We start from the raw sequence: 15698 nt of genomic DNA, 5'->3' as shown, positions 1-15698 counted from the left end.
GTCATGAGTGGTCATGAGATGATTTACAGGAAATGAAAAGGGAAAAAAAAGTCATTATTTATTATAACCCAGTGGAAAATGTCAAGCCTGTAATCAAAGATTGTAAAGCTTCGGTTTTCTTTAACATTTTTTTTTACCTTAAAGAGTCACAAACTGAAATGTTGGGGGCCACTGCTTTGCTTTACAGTTCACCGATTTCAAGTATCATTAGTCATCCTGTGGGTTTCATTTTATTGGTTACACACTGTTTTACCGAAGCCCATTCAGAGTTTTGTGTTCCAGCTGAAAAAGGACTTGTGAATGTGATGATAAAGCTGAATTTATTTTTTGGGGAAATGAACTGAAACAATCTGTGTTCAATTAGAGCTAATAATGCTGTAATTCTCATTATAAGGAGAATTAAACTTTTAAATGTATGAACCAGCTGAAGGCGAGAAACTCAACTTTTGGCCTGACAATTTTATGGAAAACCAGGAATTAACAATGTTCAAAAACATAGTGCCTCCAATCATCCAAAATGCATTTTCGTCTCAATCACAAATGAGAACCTCATGGTGAACCTCAAGGTTGTGGTTGTTAAGGCCACTGAGATTTATTACGAGCTGCAGTGTAAATATCTTTTAGTGAATGTTTCAAATATTTAAGAGTCAAGACTTAAAATAAAGTATAAATATATAGATCTTTATTTATTCATTTGCTTCATATGCTGAGATAACAGTGTTGGGGAACATTACTTTCATTAAAACTAACTTGTTACAATACATGAATGAAGAGGAAACACTAGAAGAATGGTCTGAGTTGCTGTAGGAATTAGGGATCATAATGATATATTAAAAAAAATACAAAATCCAAGTATGAATAATCAATCTTTGTATTCAGACTAAAATATTTGATTATTTTTGTGATAGCAGTAACTAAAATAATAAAACAAAAAATTTAAGACAAACTTGTTAACAGTGAACATGATCCTATTAGGACGGCAAGAATAATATAAGAAATACTGCAAACATTAGTTTCATACTATCCACTAGAGTTAAATAAAACACAAAATAAAAACAGATATCTTTGTAACATATAATCCACAATGCTGGTTCATAATAATATACCTTTAGAATACAAAAATTATACTTGACATAAAGTATCAGTGCATAATCACTTCCTCTCCACACAAATAAAACCAAATTGGTCCACAAATAAAACATCATGTTGGAATTAAAAATATCCAATTCATACTGTAGTTTGCTTACTGACATGTATTGTTTTCTGTAGTCACTAATAAACAAAACCTAGCCGCATTTCAACAGTGTGTGTGTGTGTGTGTGTGTGGTAACACATCAGTATGAGTAAATGTTTGGTCCACAGTATATTTAACACATCCTGCATCTCAAATAAACTGCTTTCAAAATCAGATCTTACATGCCAATGTATGACAGTGAACTTGACGCACATGTAAAGGTTTTGTAGCCTGCCCTGCAAGCTTTAGTAAGACGTAGCACAAGATGAAGGATGGAGAATATCCACAAACATGTTTCTGCAGAGGCATTTTCCCTCAGATTTACTATCAGTCAATACAGCAGCACAAACAGCATCTAAGTGTGAAATGGGATAAGACGTGCTAATATTCGGGCTGAAAAGTTCCTTGGTTCAAAGACAGGTTTTTACGATCTAAATGAATACGCTATTTAGTTTGCTAATGCTCTGTGAATAAATCATGAACTTGTCTTGTAGTCTTATGTTTGTAATTCAACTTGGACAAAAGAAAATAAACACATTTGATTTCCTTCTTCCTTTTTTTTTTTTTTTTTAATGTTTAACCAAACATAAAATTTGGGGGTTTTTCAATACAAAGATTTGGGATTTGGAGAAATTTGAGCGTATAGTTACTCTTCATAAAACTACTTATGTGGTTGCACTGTAATATTAAATGTGAAGCTGTCTGGTCTTTCTTTCAGCTTTACCCTGTTTCCTCCATTAACCTGTGATTTTTCATGACTACATGACAGAGTCCTTTTCTTCTCTGTTAATCTAAGTCAACCTGAGTTATCTGAGCTGATATTTTTTTATGGATATACAGGAGCCATGACACTTCAAAATTTTTTAAGCTAAAAAATGTAAAATTAAATTTGCTTGAAAAATTTAAAACAGTCTCAGAATAATTTGAAACGGTTCAGCTATCCTCTCTCCTTGGTTATTGAAGATTTTTATTCTTAGACAGGAAAGGTTGTAGTTCAGTACAGCTCTGTGATAATGTTGGTATCTATGTTGTTTGTTTTCACAGTAGAGCAAAGAAATACCTGAGACTGTTTTCAGCTATTTGACATATCACAGTGAATGTTGGGTGGACCAGCAGCATAATGTCTGTCTGAAAACTGGAAAACAGTCTGCAGATTTTAATTTTGTTGCTCAGCAGACAGCATGGAAGGCTGAGAATGCAGATTCATGAGTCATTTTCAGAGCATCCTTTCTATACACGACAGAGGTTTAGGAGAGAGTCTCGGGCATTTTCCTCTCAAACGTTGGTACGTTGTACAGTCCCAAGATAAGAGCCTAAACTGAAGAAAACTAAGCAAAGGCCTTGAGGCTAACAAGTCCAGAGGGTGAGTGTGAGGTTACACAGGTGGGGTGGAGTAGCGCACCACATAGTTGTAGTCAGGCGGCGGGCTGTGACACTCCAGGTCAGTGTCCAGGGCCGAGTCGTCCAGGCTGAAATCCAGAGAGGGAACTGTGGTTGGGTACTTCTCCTTCTCTGTGTCACACAGCACAGACTCTTTACTCTTACTCGCTGCCTTCATCCTGAAAACACAAAGAAATAGAGCATAAACACACTCCATGAGGTCAAGTAAGTGGATAATGGAAATAAAAACATCAGGCTTGTCCATTAAACACATAAACAAAACCTCCAAACTGCAAAAACAATAACCCAATAGACATAACAATTTGGTGTGGTGTGAAAAGAACATCAGCTGATATCCTGACCAAGACATGAAACTGTACCAAAATTTACCTTAGGGCTCTCCGAAAAGCTAATTCTTGCCTTGTGATCATTGAATAAAAATTCAAAGCCCTGATGCAAAAGGCCTTTAATATTATTGCAGGCTCTGTGGAATAATTCAAATGGAATTTGTGTTAATTAGCAGAAACGGCTGCAATCTGTGGAGTGACAGATAAACAACCAACTGTAAAAGACAGATGCAGAGGATTTAGGGTGATCTATTCGCAGAAATAAATAAAATAGTCATTATTTTGTGACCTAATACTAAGAGACATGGTTTTGTTTTCTTTAGTGCAGAATGAGCCCTTTGTGTCCAGAGGGAGCTGCTCTTTTTCTGTAGATTTTAAATCACCATGTCTCTACACAAGCCCGAAGTGGACCAACTAAACACTGACTCAAGATGGCCTTTGTATGTGTATATAAACAGCATAAAGGCAACTGAGGACAAAAGTAGATTCTGCTGCAGGATTGAAACTAGAAAGGTTGAGATAAGAGATTCCCAACAGGTTGCAATCTTCAACCATACTAAAGCAACTAATTGTACAAACCAGAATTTATTTTTAATAAACATTTGAAGACAAATTGATCACTCTCAAAATAGTGGGCTGCTTGATATTTCTGATTTAAGAAGTGCCCCTTGTGAAGCTTTCCAGTCATACAAATGTTTCCTCATTCATGTATGATGTAATCAATCTTTCTGAAGTTTTCTGCTTCATTTGATGCTCAGAATATGAGTAATTGCCGCTTATTGTCTTTGGAGGTTGCTAGGGGTTTCCAGAGCTCCTCTCCTAAGGCCAAAGGGTCAGATCCCAGTGGGGGGAAGTGATGTTGTTATACTGGAATGCCATACTGGTGAATAAAGTATCCAGTAAATTAAACATCAAAAACTGAGAGCAACACTATAATCTTGTCTTGCTTATGCTAAACACAAGGTCCGTTCCAATTAGTGACTGAACAGGATACAAAATGTTACAAGTTAAAAGCCATGGTAACATTTCACCCCAAAATAAAACAATATGTCAAACCATATTAAGGAAAAAAACCCCAAAGAGTTAGTGGTTGAAAGTCCGAATATGAATATGAGCTTGTTTAACTTCTCTTCTATAATAATATAAGTAGAGTATTTAGACTGTTGTTTGAGCAGAATTAGTTTATCGACTGACTCTTTAGAAACAGTGTTCAATTAATGCTGAGTTGTCTTGTGTGCATTTGGAAAAAAGAGGCCAAGGTACAGGTGTGATGAAGGCAAAGGGGGCAACAGGTGGACTTTTGCTACACATAAGGGCCAAAGCACTATATCTAACAGAGGATGCCATTGTAAACTGTCCTTAATTCAAAGATAGCAGTAACTAAGAGGTTGTCCACCAAGTCCTGTTTGCCCTCCAAAATATAGATCCTTCTCTGCATGCTTGGCTGGATTCTCACTGCCATTCTGATGCCCTGATAACTCAAGCAGGCTGAAAATCAGTGTAGTCTTCTCAGCTGCACAGACCTGCTGTAAAACCAGTATGGAAGCCTTAAATGGGAACATATTGTCTCAGCGTCTTTCTTTCTTGATCATAAGTTTATATACTTTCCCTCCCTGGATCCAAATTTTTAAAACCATAGCTGGAAGGACAGTTTGTCGACGTCAGTCTTTTGAGATTATGTGTGTTAAGTTACCTCGCACTAGACAATAGAAGAGAGCCATGACTCATAAGTTAAATCGGTCTGGGAGGTTTCTCATTCAGTGCGCTTTTGGTGAAAACAAAGAGGTTTTAGTGTGCTCTCTTAAAACAGCCAAGCCTCAAGTGACGCAGCCACATGGCTTTGGTCTTTCACTCTTTCAGTTTTTCACCTTCAAGCCTCTCCCCTCTCACTTCTCCTTTGTGTCACAGTCCCTCACGCATGGTTTCTTCAGACAAAAGGGGAAAACTAGCTGCTGACTTCTTTTTCAAACAGAGGAGACTTCAGTATGTGTTGTATGACAGTTAAAGCGTCTGCATTCCTGCACAGCAGGGAGGTTTCCAAGCAGGTATTTTTGAGGCTCCTTCTGTGTGCTTGTTTGTGTTGATATGTTTTTTTTCAGGGGATGTAGAAGAATGTCTTCTGAAGTGTCATGTACATACGCTAGAGCCATGATGCTCAGAGGTCGACCTGCCAACGATTCGAGTCTCTTCAGTGTTTTCATGTTGTCAGAGGACAGACCCATCCCACTGTCTGATTGGCTGTCCTGATGACAATGATAAAGGAAAGACAAACAGAGAGGAGATAATCAGAACACCACATAGTATCTTTGAGTCTATCTGAGGTGAATAAATAACAAATATCTGAACATAAGTAAATAAGTAATTAGAAGCTTTTTAGAGCTTGTGTTGCAAAGTGCCTCACATAAAATACAACAAGGATTAGATATAAAAAGAATTAAGATAATTTCAGGTAATGGTCAGCAAGTGATAAATTATGATAAACTAAAAGGTTTTACTGGGCATGTGATACAATCCTAATCACGGGTCACACGCAGCCTAAATGTGACACACACTCAGCTGATCTGATCATCATCAAATCTTTTCCTGCAGTCTTGGATCTAAAACATAACTTTCAGTATGTGGTTGACTGACTTTAGAGGCTTGCAACTTAAATTATACAAAGTCAGAGTACATTCAGAAAGTAAAATCTAAAGTCTGAAGTAAAATGATTAAAAAGCTAATTTGACTGTGACTCTTGAATAAGCTGTCAAGGATTCGAGGTGTTGGTAAATTCCTTTAGAAATATAACAAGAATCAACTCTCTGAACTTTGGTTTAAGAAGAATCAGTTGCTGAAAGTTAACACAACTTGGTGCCACAATGGTATAACACTGTTTAAGCAACCTAATACAATGACAGGTAGAGTAGAAATTATCTTATCAACACATACTCTGAACACTTTATTTGACAGATAGGATTAATCACTTCAACCAATAAAAAACAAACAGACAAAAAAAACAAACAACATCTTTAGTCAAATTCGTTTTTACGTTCTCTTATACACTTCAAAAAAGCTACATATTTATATGTTGGCATGGAGTTTCAAATCAATGCCACACGTCTATTGCTTTGCTAATTGCTTGGTTTAGGAAAAGTTTCCATTGTCAGGCTGAATAACTCACCCCGTGGTTCTCATTTGTCCCGTTCTCCATGGTAACCTCGTCAAAGGTTTTCACACTAGCTGGACGTATCTTGTTGTTCCTGGCACAAGAATATTTCCACAGTAAGTGTCCAAAATATCCAGAAAACTTTCTGTTCAGGGAACCATTTGATTTTACTGAAGCCAAAAGACAAAGTTCAACAGCAAACCCACAAGAACTTAATCACTTAGATCAACATTATGTATCATCCGTGACATAGTACCTTGAAAACACAGCTTGTTTACTTTGCATTTCAACACTCAGAGGCTAAAACAACTGCTTAATTTAGCTTAAGGGGTAACTGTCATTACTGCTTGTCAACACCTCCTCAATAAACCCATTTGGAGAACTTGTGAAAACTGAAGACTTTAACAAATATTATTTTGAGTGGACATACATCTTGAAACTGGATCTATGGTTTTTGGGGAAATTCCTCACAGGAGCCACAATACTAAAAGCTCTCTGACCATTAACGCATCAATATTTGTTATCGTGTCCTTATCAGGTCTTTCATCGTTCTCAGGTCAGACCTAAAAGTTCTCTTTGTAGAGTTTAGTGTGACAGCCACAGGAATGAAAATTGTTTTGGATATTATTCAGAACAAATGTAAGCATTTCCTTCCCAAAACAGTTCAGGACTGCTTACCTTTAACAGTCTGAGGATAGGTTTTGATGGCTTTTTGATTAGATAATTTATTTTGAATTAAAATGTACTGAATCTGCATCAGATTTGTTTAAAATATGAGTGAGAGTGCAGCTTAGTGATGGTGTACTTAGAGCAGTGTTTTGAGTTAAATGCTAACATCAGCATGTTTCATGTTTCCCCATCAGCAACATCAGCATATTCACAAGGTTACAATTTTGGGTTACTGATGGTGGTACATGAAAAGCTAAGGGTTACAAAAGTGACTATAAACTGTCCTGAGGGGGACATGAATATCTGTACCAAAGTTCACATCCTCCTCTTGCTGCTGCTACAAGAAAAGTCTGGGAATCATCTGAGCTGTAAGTAGTAATCATCTGGGAGCCATGAATCTCTGTACCACATTTTGCGCCAATCCAGTTAGTAGATGTTGAGGTTTTGGCATCACAAGATCACTAGGAGCCATCAGATCTTTGTGTCTGAGGCAAATTTTAATGACAAACCAATAATCCCATGGTTGTTAAAATATAATAGATTGGAGTAAAGTGGTGAATGAGCCATCCATTGAGCTCCGTCACTCAGCACGGAGATTACTCAAATTATCGGCAATTCCTCAAGTTCATTACGGACCTGTTGTGTAATCTAGCCAATGAACAAGGATCCATGATCTCACCAGGTACTTTCCGAGTCGCAGTGGGAGGTCGGTCGTAACGGTGTCTCCTCTGAAGGGATTATGGTGGACACGTCTCCAACCTTAGCTAGCAGTGCTGTGTTGATGGGTATGTAGTGCTTCCCATCCTAAATCAACCAGACACAAAATATCTCATATCGCACCTTAATATTAAAACATTATGAGGGGACAATACGACAATCAAACAATGTAAGTCACCATGAATAAGTCCAAGTTGGAGCAGCTGACAGTTTGTCACCAACCACCCTGGACTGTAATTGTAGCTTTATTAATGAGGGTCAAATCCCTCCACCGTTCCAGTCTAAAATTTTTCTCACCAAGATAGTTTTTATGTACTCATTTTTAAAGCAGTCTGCTGTAGTTTCTTGTGATGTGATGTGTGGCCTTGTCCTCATCTCATATTACTGGACTGGTCTGTGTAGCCTCTGCAGCAGAAGTCAAATATCATTCATTTACTTTCTGTATATCCTAACGTCTTGAAATAATCTAGTTGTGTTAGAATTCTGGAAAATGTTCAGTCATCAGCATAGTTGTTAAATGTCCCTCTTTCTTCACCTCTCTTCCTTTTTTCATCAACATCTTGTTATTCTTTCACCAACAAATGAGTTTTGAATGTCAGTTCCTTGATAAGTTATACTGCACCATGGGCCATAACTTAAGGCAAAAAATGAACAGTGTTTTCAAGGTTTAACCTGATCTGAAACAGACACACAGAGAACCTAAAAACTTACACTGAAAGGGACCAGATGATAGGGAAATCTATTCCAAATTTCTTGAGTTAATTTTTAGGGCTTTTTATGCCTTTATTTAAATCAGTAACTGGAGGAGAGAGTTGCAGCTTAGGTCCTGGGCCAGAGTGACACCCAGGACGCTGCAATTGCACAACATGCGCTGATCAGTCATCTACCAGCCCTGCCAGTCCAGTTCAAAACTGACCCAGAGAAAATGAAGTGACCTGAATACAGCCCAATTAAGAGTGAACAGGATATTACACCAGAATATGGATATTATGGAGAATATGGATATTCCTGGATACTCATGCAGCACACTGTGATTTCAGGCTGAAACACTTGTTGACGTCATAACTGACACATCTGCTTTTCCTAGTCTAGTAGAAGTAGATATGTCTGCAATGAGAAAAGCTAATTATATTGTTGATTGTACTGGGTGGATTTTATGTCCCAAAAAATTTGCTGTGGTGTGTTGTGTATTGCGTAACTGTTAGTTACTCAAAGTATTCTAGATTAGACACAGCTCTGAATCTTCTCAAGGCTGTTGAGCTTTAATTGGCCACGTTGTTTCCTAAATATTTGTAATTGCGTAATGTTCATTCTGTTGAATCACAGACTAAGACTGACAAAACTGTTTGCCATCAAGCCAAATTTATTTGGCTGGAACTCCAAAGAACTTGTAGTTCAACAGAAGGTCCAGCACATAATCGCTGATATTTCTGAGCTCTATCATGCATACAATGTTCAGACAATATAAAGCAATAGTTTCATACCTGCTGCACACTGGCCTGAAGCAAGTCTCCCAGCCTCTCCACCAGCTCAGTGAAGGTAGGACGCCCCTGTGGCTCCCCATGCCAGCAGTCTAACATGGTCTGATATCTACAAACAGAGACCATACCATTCAGCCAACACTGGGACAGAAACACACACAGCCTGAACACACTTTTAATGCTGCTGCAAGGAAAACATACAATGTAGAATATTGGGTGTGATGACTGCAAAACCCCCCCATAAATATATAAATAAATAAATTAGCTACCTCATGATTGGTAGTCCTTTGACTTTTCCTTTCTGAAAACAAACCCCCAGTATGCATTGAGCAACAAAATATGGGCTACCTTTAAATTGTCTGCCACCCAGAAGAGTGTTCATACTCTCTTCTCTGTTTTCAGGTTGTTTCAGCCTGAGTCTCTGGGGTTGTATCTGATTTTCTGTGGTCTTGGGTGTGAAGACCAGCAAGAGCATACTTGGTCAGGTCTCTGACAGGTTGTCTGTCCTCGTGGGACGACTCAGAACCTTTATATGAGTTTCCATCTCAGTGGTCTGTCTTATTTCATTGAGGAATTTAGAAAAAAAAAAGCACCACGGCTGCTGTTTAGATTACGTTCTCAACATCTGTTGGTGATGGATCCCTGTCCTCTTTCTGCTGGAGTAAGCAATACTCTCCCCACAGAAAAACATAGGATTTTATGTAAGTGAAGCTATTTTGCATTAAAGTTTGAGGACTTGAATAAGATAGTCAGGTGCTGCTGTATTTGTGTACAGCACATCTAAACCTCTTTTCTGGTCACTAATGTTGGGCTGGACTGAAAGAAGCCAAGTGACTACAATTCTTATGGCAATGAGTGTAGCATGTACTCATCCAGGTGGTAGCCCTCCTAACTGTGACAGGATGTTGAGAACACGATCACAGCCTTCATTCATGGGAAGTAGAGACATTGTATGGCTACACAACTTAAACCACATTTCCTGTCTTGTCCTTAATTAGAATAAATAGCCTGCATGTTTTGGGTCTTGAGGGAGTGTGGTGTTTCTGCAACGTAGGCCGTTTGGGAATGTGTGGCAAGATGGGAAATGAGCATCCTATTCATTGTCCCCCTCTCTATGTGAAAAGCATCCACTGCATTCCTCTGCAATACATCAGGAAGGGGCCTTTTATTCACGGACAAGATTCCTGATGAATCATCGCAGTGACCCAGATTAATTGTTAAAAACTGACACTTTTTTTTTTTTTTTTATATATCAAATTATGTATATATACCCAAATGTGCAATATACAACACATATTTCGGGCCAGGTTCAGAGAGTCCTAGGTTTATAAACATGATCAATTGCAGCCTTCTCGAGGGGCTTAGCAGATTTCAGCTAACTGAGTAAACTACTTTGCATCCCATTTAAACGAATATCAGCAATTTTCATCTTGAGTTTAAATTAGAGGCAGCCCTCACAGTCTTAAACTGTGCAAAATATTGTATAATTCAGTTGTGTTTTCATCAGTCGACTGCCTGAGCCAAGATGGAAAAAATTAAATATATTTGGCACCACTGGGTCTGCATCTACAGATGATCAGCTCTGACCAAAAACTATGGTCTGGATTAGATTTTGTACATCATAGCCAATCACCGTCTCTTTTGCAAAGCTAAATAATGTATTCAGTTAGTTCTACTTGGCACAAGTTTTCAAGAAACTCTGGACCCTTTGTTACCACATTATTATTAAGCACAAGTGTAGCATTAGGCTTTCAAAACAAATAAGATTTGTGAAGTTTGACTATATGATTCATTTCAAATCAAAACCAGACATAACATATGCACATATGTTGGAGTGAGAGCCAGTTGCAGAGCTCAGACTTTGTAGCCCGCCAAACTGAATTGGCTGCACAAAGTATAGAAGAGCCAGAGTATCCTTATTTCATCTGTTACATCTGTGCCACATTCGGTCAGAAATGCTGTAGAGTTTCAAGCTCACTGCTGTGAGCTAATCAGTAGTTAATGTTTCGTCTTCAGAGCAGGGTTACCCCTGATTCTTATCAGAGACCCCTGACCTGCTGATGCAGCCTCAAAGAAATAATTCTTCCTCTCAGGCTTTTATGTGGCGACTTTACTTTCTTGGCCTCTGTGAGGAGAATATACTGCCAGAGGTATTAAGCCCACTGAGATAAACAAGACTTCGACTAAGATTTAAACGAAAGGAAGCAGAGACATTTACAATTTCTTAATAATGACAATATAATGTTTGCAAGTTACATTTTGCTTTCAGTTGTGTTTACAAAAGCGCATTTAGTGGGAATTCTTACATTTCAGAGGAAGAATATTCAGGTGCTCTCATCCGTGTCCCCTCTTTTAGCCTGCAGCAGAATTCTTCATCAATTTGAACACCAGGATACGGGGAAGCACCTGGAAGAGGAAAGAGGGGGAACTTCATTTCAGTCATTTATTTTATATAAAAAAACCTATTGCAATCTCACATTATTATATTAGGATATCATGTTAAGATAATGTATTTCCAATAGTAAAACAAAATAATGAAAATTAATTTATCACCTGTGCACATAAATTGTAAATGATATTGGCACTTGGACAGATGGTTCAAGAAGAAAGGAGAAAAAAGTAAGAAAAAACAGGCTAGTTTTCAGAATAAAGGAGAATTAAGAAAAAGGAAGATCGTGAACTGTAGCCTCCTTGCTCAGATAAATGACTTTTATTTCGAAATGATTGGATAATGTAAATGTGGTGCCACAAGGACATACAGTGGATTCCCCACTGTACAGTAAAAGTGTAGTAATGTTATGGTTGGACTTCTGAGTCGAGAACGTTGAATGCATCACTCATCAACAAAAAGGGAACCACCGCTAATTTTATTTACTTTTGAACTGAAGTTTTGGCAGTAAAATTGAATTCTGTGCCAATGTGTAAGGCTTGTTTCCTTATGAAAACATCAACTGAAACCAATGGCGCTCCAATATTCCCAAAATATTCCCAACTTCTTGACTCATGAAATAATAGTTTTGTGTGCTTGCTTGAGCTCCCTACACACAATGTACATTTTTGTGGCTACAGAAATTCAACGGAGAAACCCAGATTAAACTTAGCTGTAAATATTGTGTACCCACTGACCCACACACACACACACACACACACACATAAATAATGTGACATGCTACAAAAAGTTTAAATGCGCCACAATTATTATCATATATTTTATGCAAATTGCATTTTCTATTTTTTGTATATATACTCAGTATGTTTTTATATCTGAGATTTGTCATTCTTGAAAGAAAACTTGGAGTATAAAGAGATTAACTTTCTGTTGTCTACATATACAGTAATGGACTTCAATTATATATAATGCAAACTTTTTGTCATCCCTTTTTCAATATAATGAAAGGACAAGTATTCTTCCAACATAAATATGTGCTGATGGGGTATCTGAACATAGGAACATTCACTTTTGGCATCAACACTATACAAAGTTTGTTATTTAACACCACAAAATGGAACTGACACACTTTTGGTTTACAGAGATCTGAAACATGCACTTGGGTTAACCTGAGCCCCCAACATTATCAGATGGCAAGGTTCACTTCTCTGACATTTTTCCTGGTCATGTTGTATCTTTGTTTCCTGATTTATTTTTCTGAGGCCTGGCTAACACTACCCAGATGTGGAAGTGTTTCTTTAAGAGCAAATGTGGTCAGAATGTGTCAAGAGTGAAGAGGAGGGAGAAAGGGAGCACAAAAATAAGTGTCATAATGACGTCAGTGTGTTTTACATTTAAAAGAATATGCAATTTGACACACTTTTCTTGTCAATGCGATGTGTGACGACATCGTGTGGCGGTGTTTCAAAAGCAGCACACTCAAAAAGTACAGCAAAGCAATATATCCAACTTTGCCTTAAAGTTTTTTACATTTAGTCTTATGTTTATCCTGCTTCCCATGGTGACATTTGAACATGCATTATTTCATGTTGAGTCTTGCTAAAGAAACATGTGGTGAGCTCTATGTCACAGTGCAGAAGCAATCACAGACTGAGACACAAAGCTGTCTTAGAGGCTGCAGTGGTTTCACAGCAGGGGCACAGCTTTACACTCATCTGGCTGCCTGGTTACAGTGAGTTTGTGTTGCCAGCTGGGAAAGAACAGAAAGCTTAGGAGGTGTTCCCTCCTTTTAACGTCTCCTGCCTGTAATAAAAATCATAGCCTAACTTCACTAATGTTTTTCGGTTGAGTGGCATGAAAATAGTTTTTTCAGACCTAGGCCCTTTCTACTGAAAGAACAATTACTTACTGAAGACAGTTATTACCAAGTGCATTTGGTGAGGCTGCATAATGAGAAGCACTGAGCGAGCCTGCCAAGCTGAAGCTCACTTCTCACTGATCATCTCTAATAAAAAAAAACGTAATATTTTGATTTCAAAAGAAAATAACTGTATATTTTCAATATGATGTACCATATTATGTATTATGTATTATGGTTTCATTTGTATGTCCAAAAGAAATGTTATTTTAAATGTTTAAATGTTATTGCTCTTTACATATAAATTACTCGTTATATTTGAATGATGCACCAACAGATTTGATGTGGATTTTGTAACCAGAGAGTTCCCTCCTTTTCTCTAAAATTAGCCTATCAACTGGACTGTTTAATAGCTGCTTATAATCAACACATATGTGACACACCTTTGAAGCAATATTTGTCAGTTTAATGTTTAAGTCATTGTTTAACTTATGCATGCGTGCCTGGATGTGCGACTTTTACATGAGCAAGGTTCTTTTGCTCCCTTGGGCAACCAGTAATCAGCGCTGAGCCACACTTACCCAGAGAGAAGATCTCCCACATCAGAACACCAAAAGACCAGACGTCACTCTGAGTTGTGTAGATCTTGTCAAAAATGGCCTCAGGTGCCATCCACTTGAGCGGCAGCCTAGCCTGTGTGTAATATGAAATTATTTACAGCCATATCCTACTACCATAGAGAGTTCACTCATCAATACAACAACTTATACTGTCAGATTTGGTCAATCTGTGTGAGTGGATACACTGCTTTTGACTTCCAGTGACTGCTGAATTCAGTTAGTCCTTGGAAACATTTTTGTTCTCCAATTAGTGGCAGATTTTCTTTTAATATTATCTATTGATGTAGATGATTTTGATCAATACCAGACACCTGTAAAAGTCCAATAAACTTACATCTCCTTTGCGCACATAATCCGGATCTTTGTAAATGTCTCTGGCAAGTCCAAAATCACAAATCTTCACAACATTGTTCTCAGAAAGCAGTATGTTTCTTGCAGCTAGATCACGATGAATGCACTGGTGAAAAAAGGAAGAAACAATACTTTATTTAGTGCAATATTTCTGTCAAATTTTCTGCATGTAACTAACTTCATGAATTTGATCTGCGTGCTGTACAACATGGCTGCTTGCATGAGCAACACATGGCCATGTCATTAGTGATATTACAATAGAAGATAATGTGTTCCATATCCAGGCTAAGAAAACCTTGGTAAAAGGTCGGTGACAACAATAGCTTCGTCGCTAATCAGTCCCATCCTGTCTCCCTGAAATTATGAATGACTTTACATGAATGAGTTCTCAGCTGTTGTCCTTTAAACACTGGACTGACGGAGGCAACATTATACAACAAGAAAGTATATGGTTGCATTAATTGTGCCACAATCACAGAAAAATGGTTCACCCTTAAAATGAAGACTTAACACTTCGTAACTCAGTAATTTATAGACTAATATATGACATGTTTGACGATATGTTTCAGTTTGAAACTTTTTGCTTTTGCAAAGTGATCGCTTAAACAATTTAAATCAAATCAATCAAAACTATTATAGACCAGTTTTCATAAAATGCATATTTTTGCATGAATTGTGTGAAGATGGTAATACCTTGCGTGAGGCCAAAAACTCCATGCCTTTAGCCACTTGGAAACTGTAGCAAATTAAATCTTCCAATGTCAGGACTCTCTTATATAAATCCTCAGATTCTATGAAAAAACAGAACATAAAGTGATTTTTCGTAATAGACACATACAGACTTTAAACTCAGAGGAGTATTTTTTCTTATCTAGCTGTGTGTTGCTGTGTGTTGAAAAGCAGTGAGAGTGATTGTTAGCTCTACATAAGTCAGGTAAATCAGTTAAGATGAAACAGTCACAGTCCAAATGGGGAAACTAAAAAAGCTCCGGACAACAACACATCATTTGAACAATTCATCCCATCACACATCTGTCTCTACCAACATTATATTTCAAGCATTATTTACAGAGGAGCGATAAAGCAAATTACAATTCCTCCACTTTTACAGATGTCAGGGTAAACATGTGGCTATTGGCATTATCTGTTGGTCAGGAGTCTGAGAGGGAAACTCTCACAGAGTCCTTCCACTGATCCACCTGAGTAAACAGCTAATCAAACCAGAAATAACACAAAAGGAACGACAAGGACGACGTGCTGGACCCGAGCTAGAACCCAAGACCAGAGCGGGTCTAAGGCAAGGACAGGAAATAAACAGACGCCTCCCCGGGCTCAGTGGGGTGACAGTGGCTCCTGCTGCAGTGATTGTACTGCTGAACAGGAGGAGGAAATATCCCATCAGACTGAGTCCAGAAAACAATCTGAGCTGAGCTTTCATTTGTGGGCAAGAGAGGAGCAGAGGGAGAAGAGGGGCTTCGGGGTGGGTGGGTGGTGGGTAGGCGGACAG

At 38.0% G+C, this 15698-nt stretch overlaps 1 protein-coding gene across 1 annotated transcript in view; it reads right to left on the bottom strand.

Annotated features, from left to right (window-relative positions):
* Positions 1-661: 661 nt before the first annotated feature.
* The window catches only part of kdrl (kinase insert domain receptor like), a 41733-nt gene continuing 26696 nt past the window's right edge, over positions 662-15698 (bottom strand). The window contains exons 22-30 of the mRNA XM_029512669.1: positions 14885-14982; positions 14175-14297; positions 13802-13913; positions 11280-11379; positions 8977-9082; positions 7455-7579; positions 6122-6200; positions 5101-5204; positions 662-2793 (exon numbers count right to left, since the gene is read on the bottom strand). Of these exons, the coding sequence (XP_029368529.1) occupies positions 2610-2793; positions 5101-5204; positions 6122-6200; positions 7455-7579; positions 8977-9082; positions 11280-11379; positions 13802-13913; positions 14175-14297; positions 14885-14982 (1031 nt within the window). The 3' untranslated portion in view covers positions 662-2609. The remainder of the gene's footprint in view (positions 2794-5100; positions 5205-6121; positions 6201-7454; positions 7580-8976; positions 9083-11279; positions 11380-13801; positions 13914-14174; positions 14298-14884; positions 14983-15698) is intronic.

Source organism: Echeneis naucrates, chromosome 10 (genome assembly GCF_900963305.1).
Source record: "Echeneis naucrates chromosome 10, fEcheNa1.1, whole genome shotgun sequence".
Taxonomy (NCBI): domain Eukaryota; kingdom Metazoa; phylum Chordata; class Actinopteri; order Carangiformes; family Echeneidae; genus Echeneis; species Echeneis naucrates.
The sequence above is the reverse complement of the archived record's forward strand: the minus strand, read 5'-3'. Positions and strand labels throughout refer to the sequence as shown.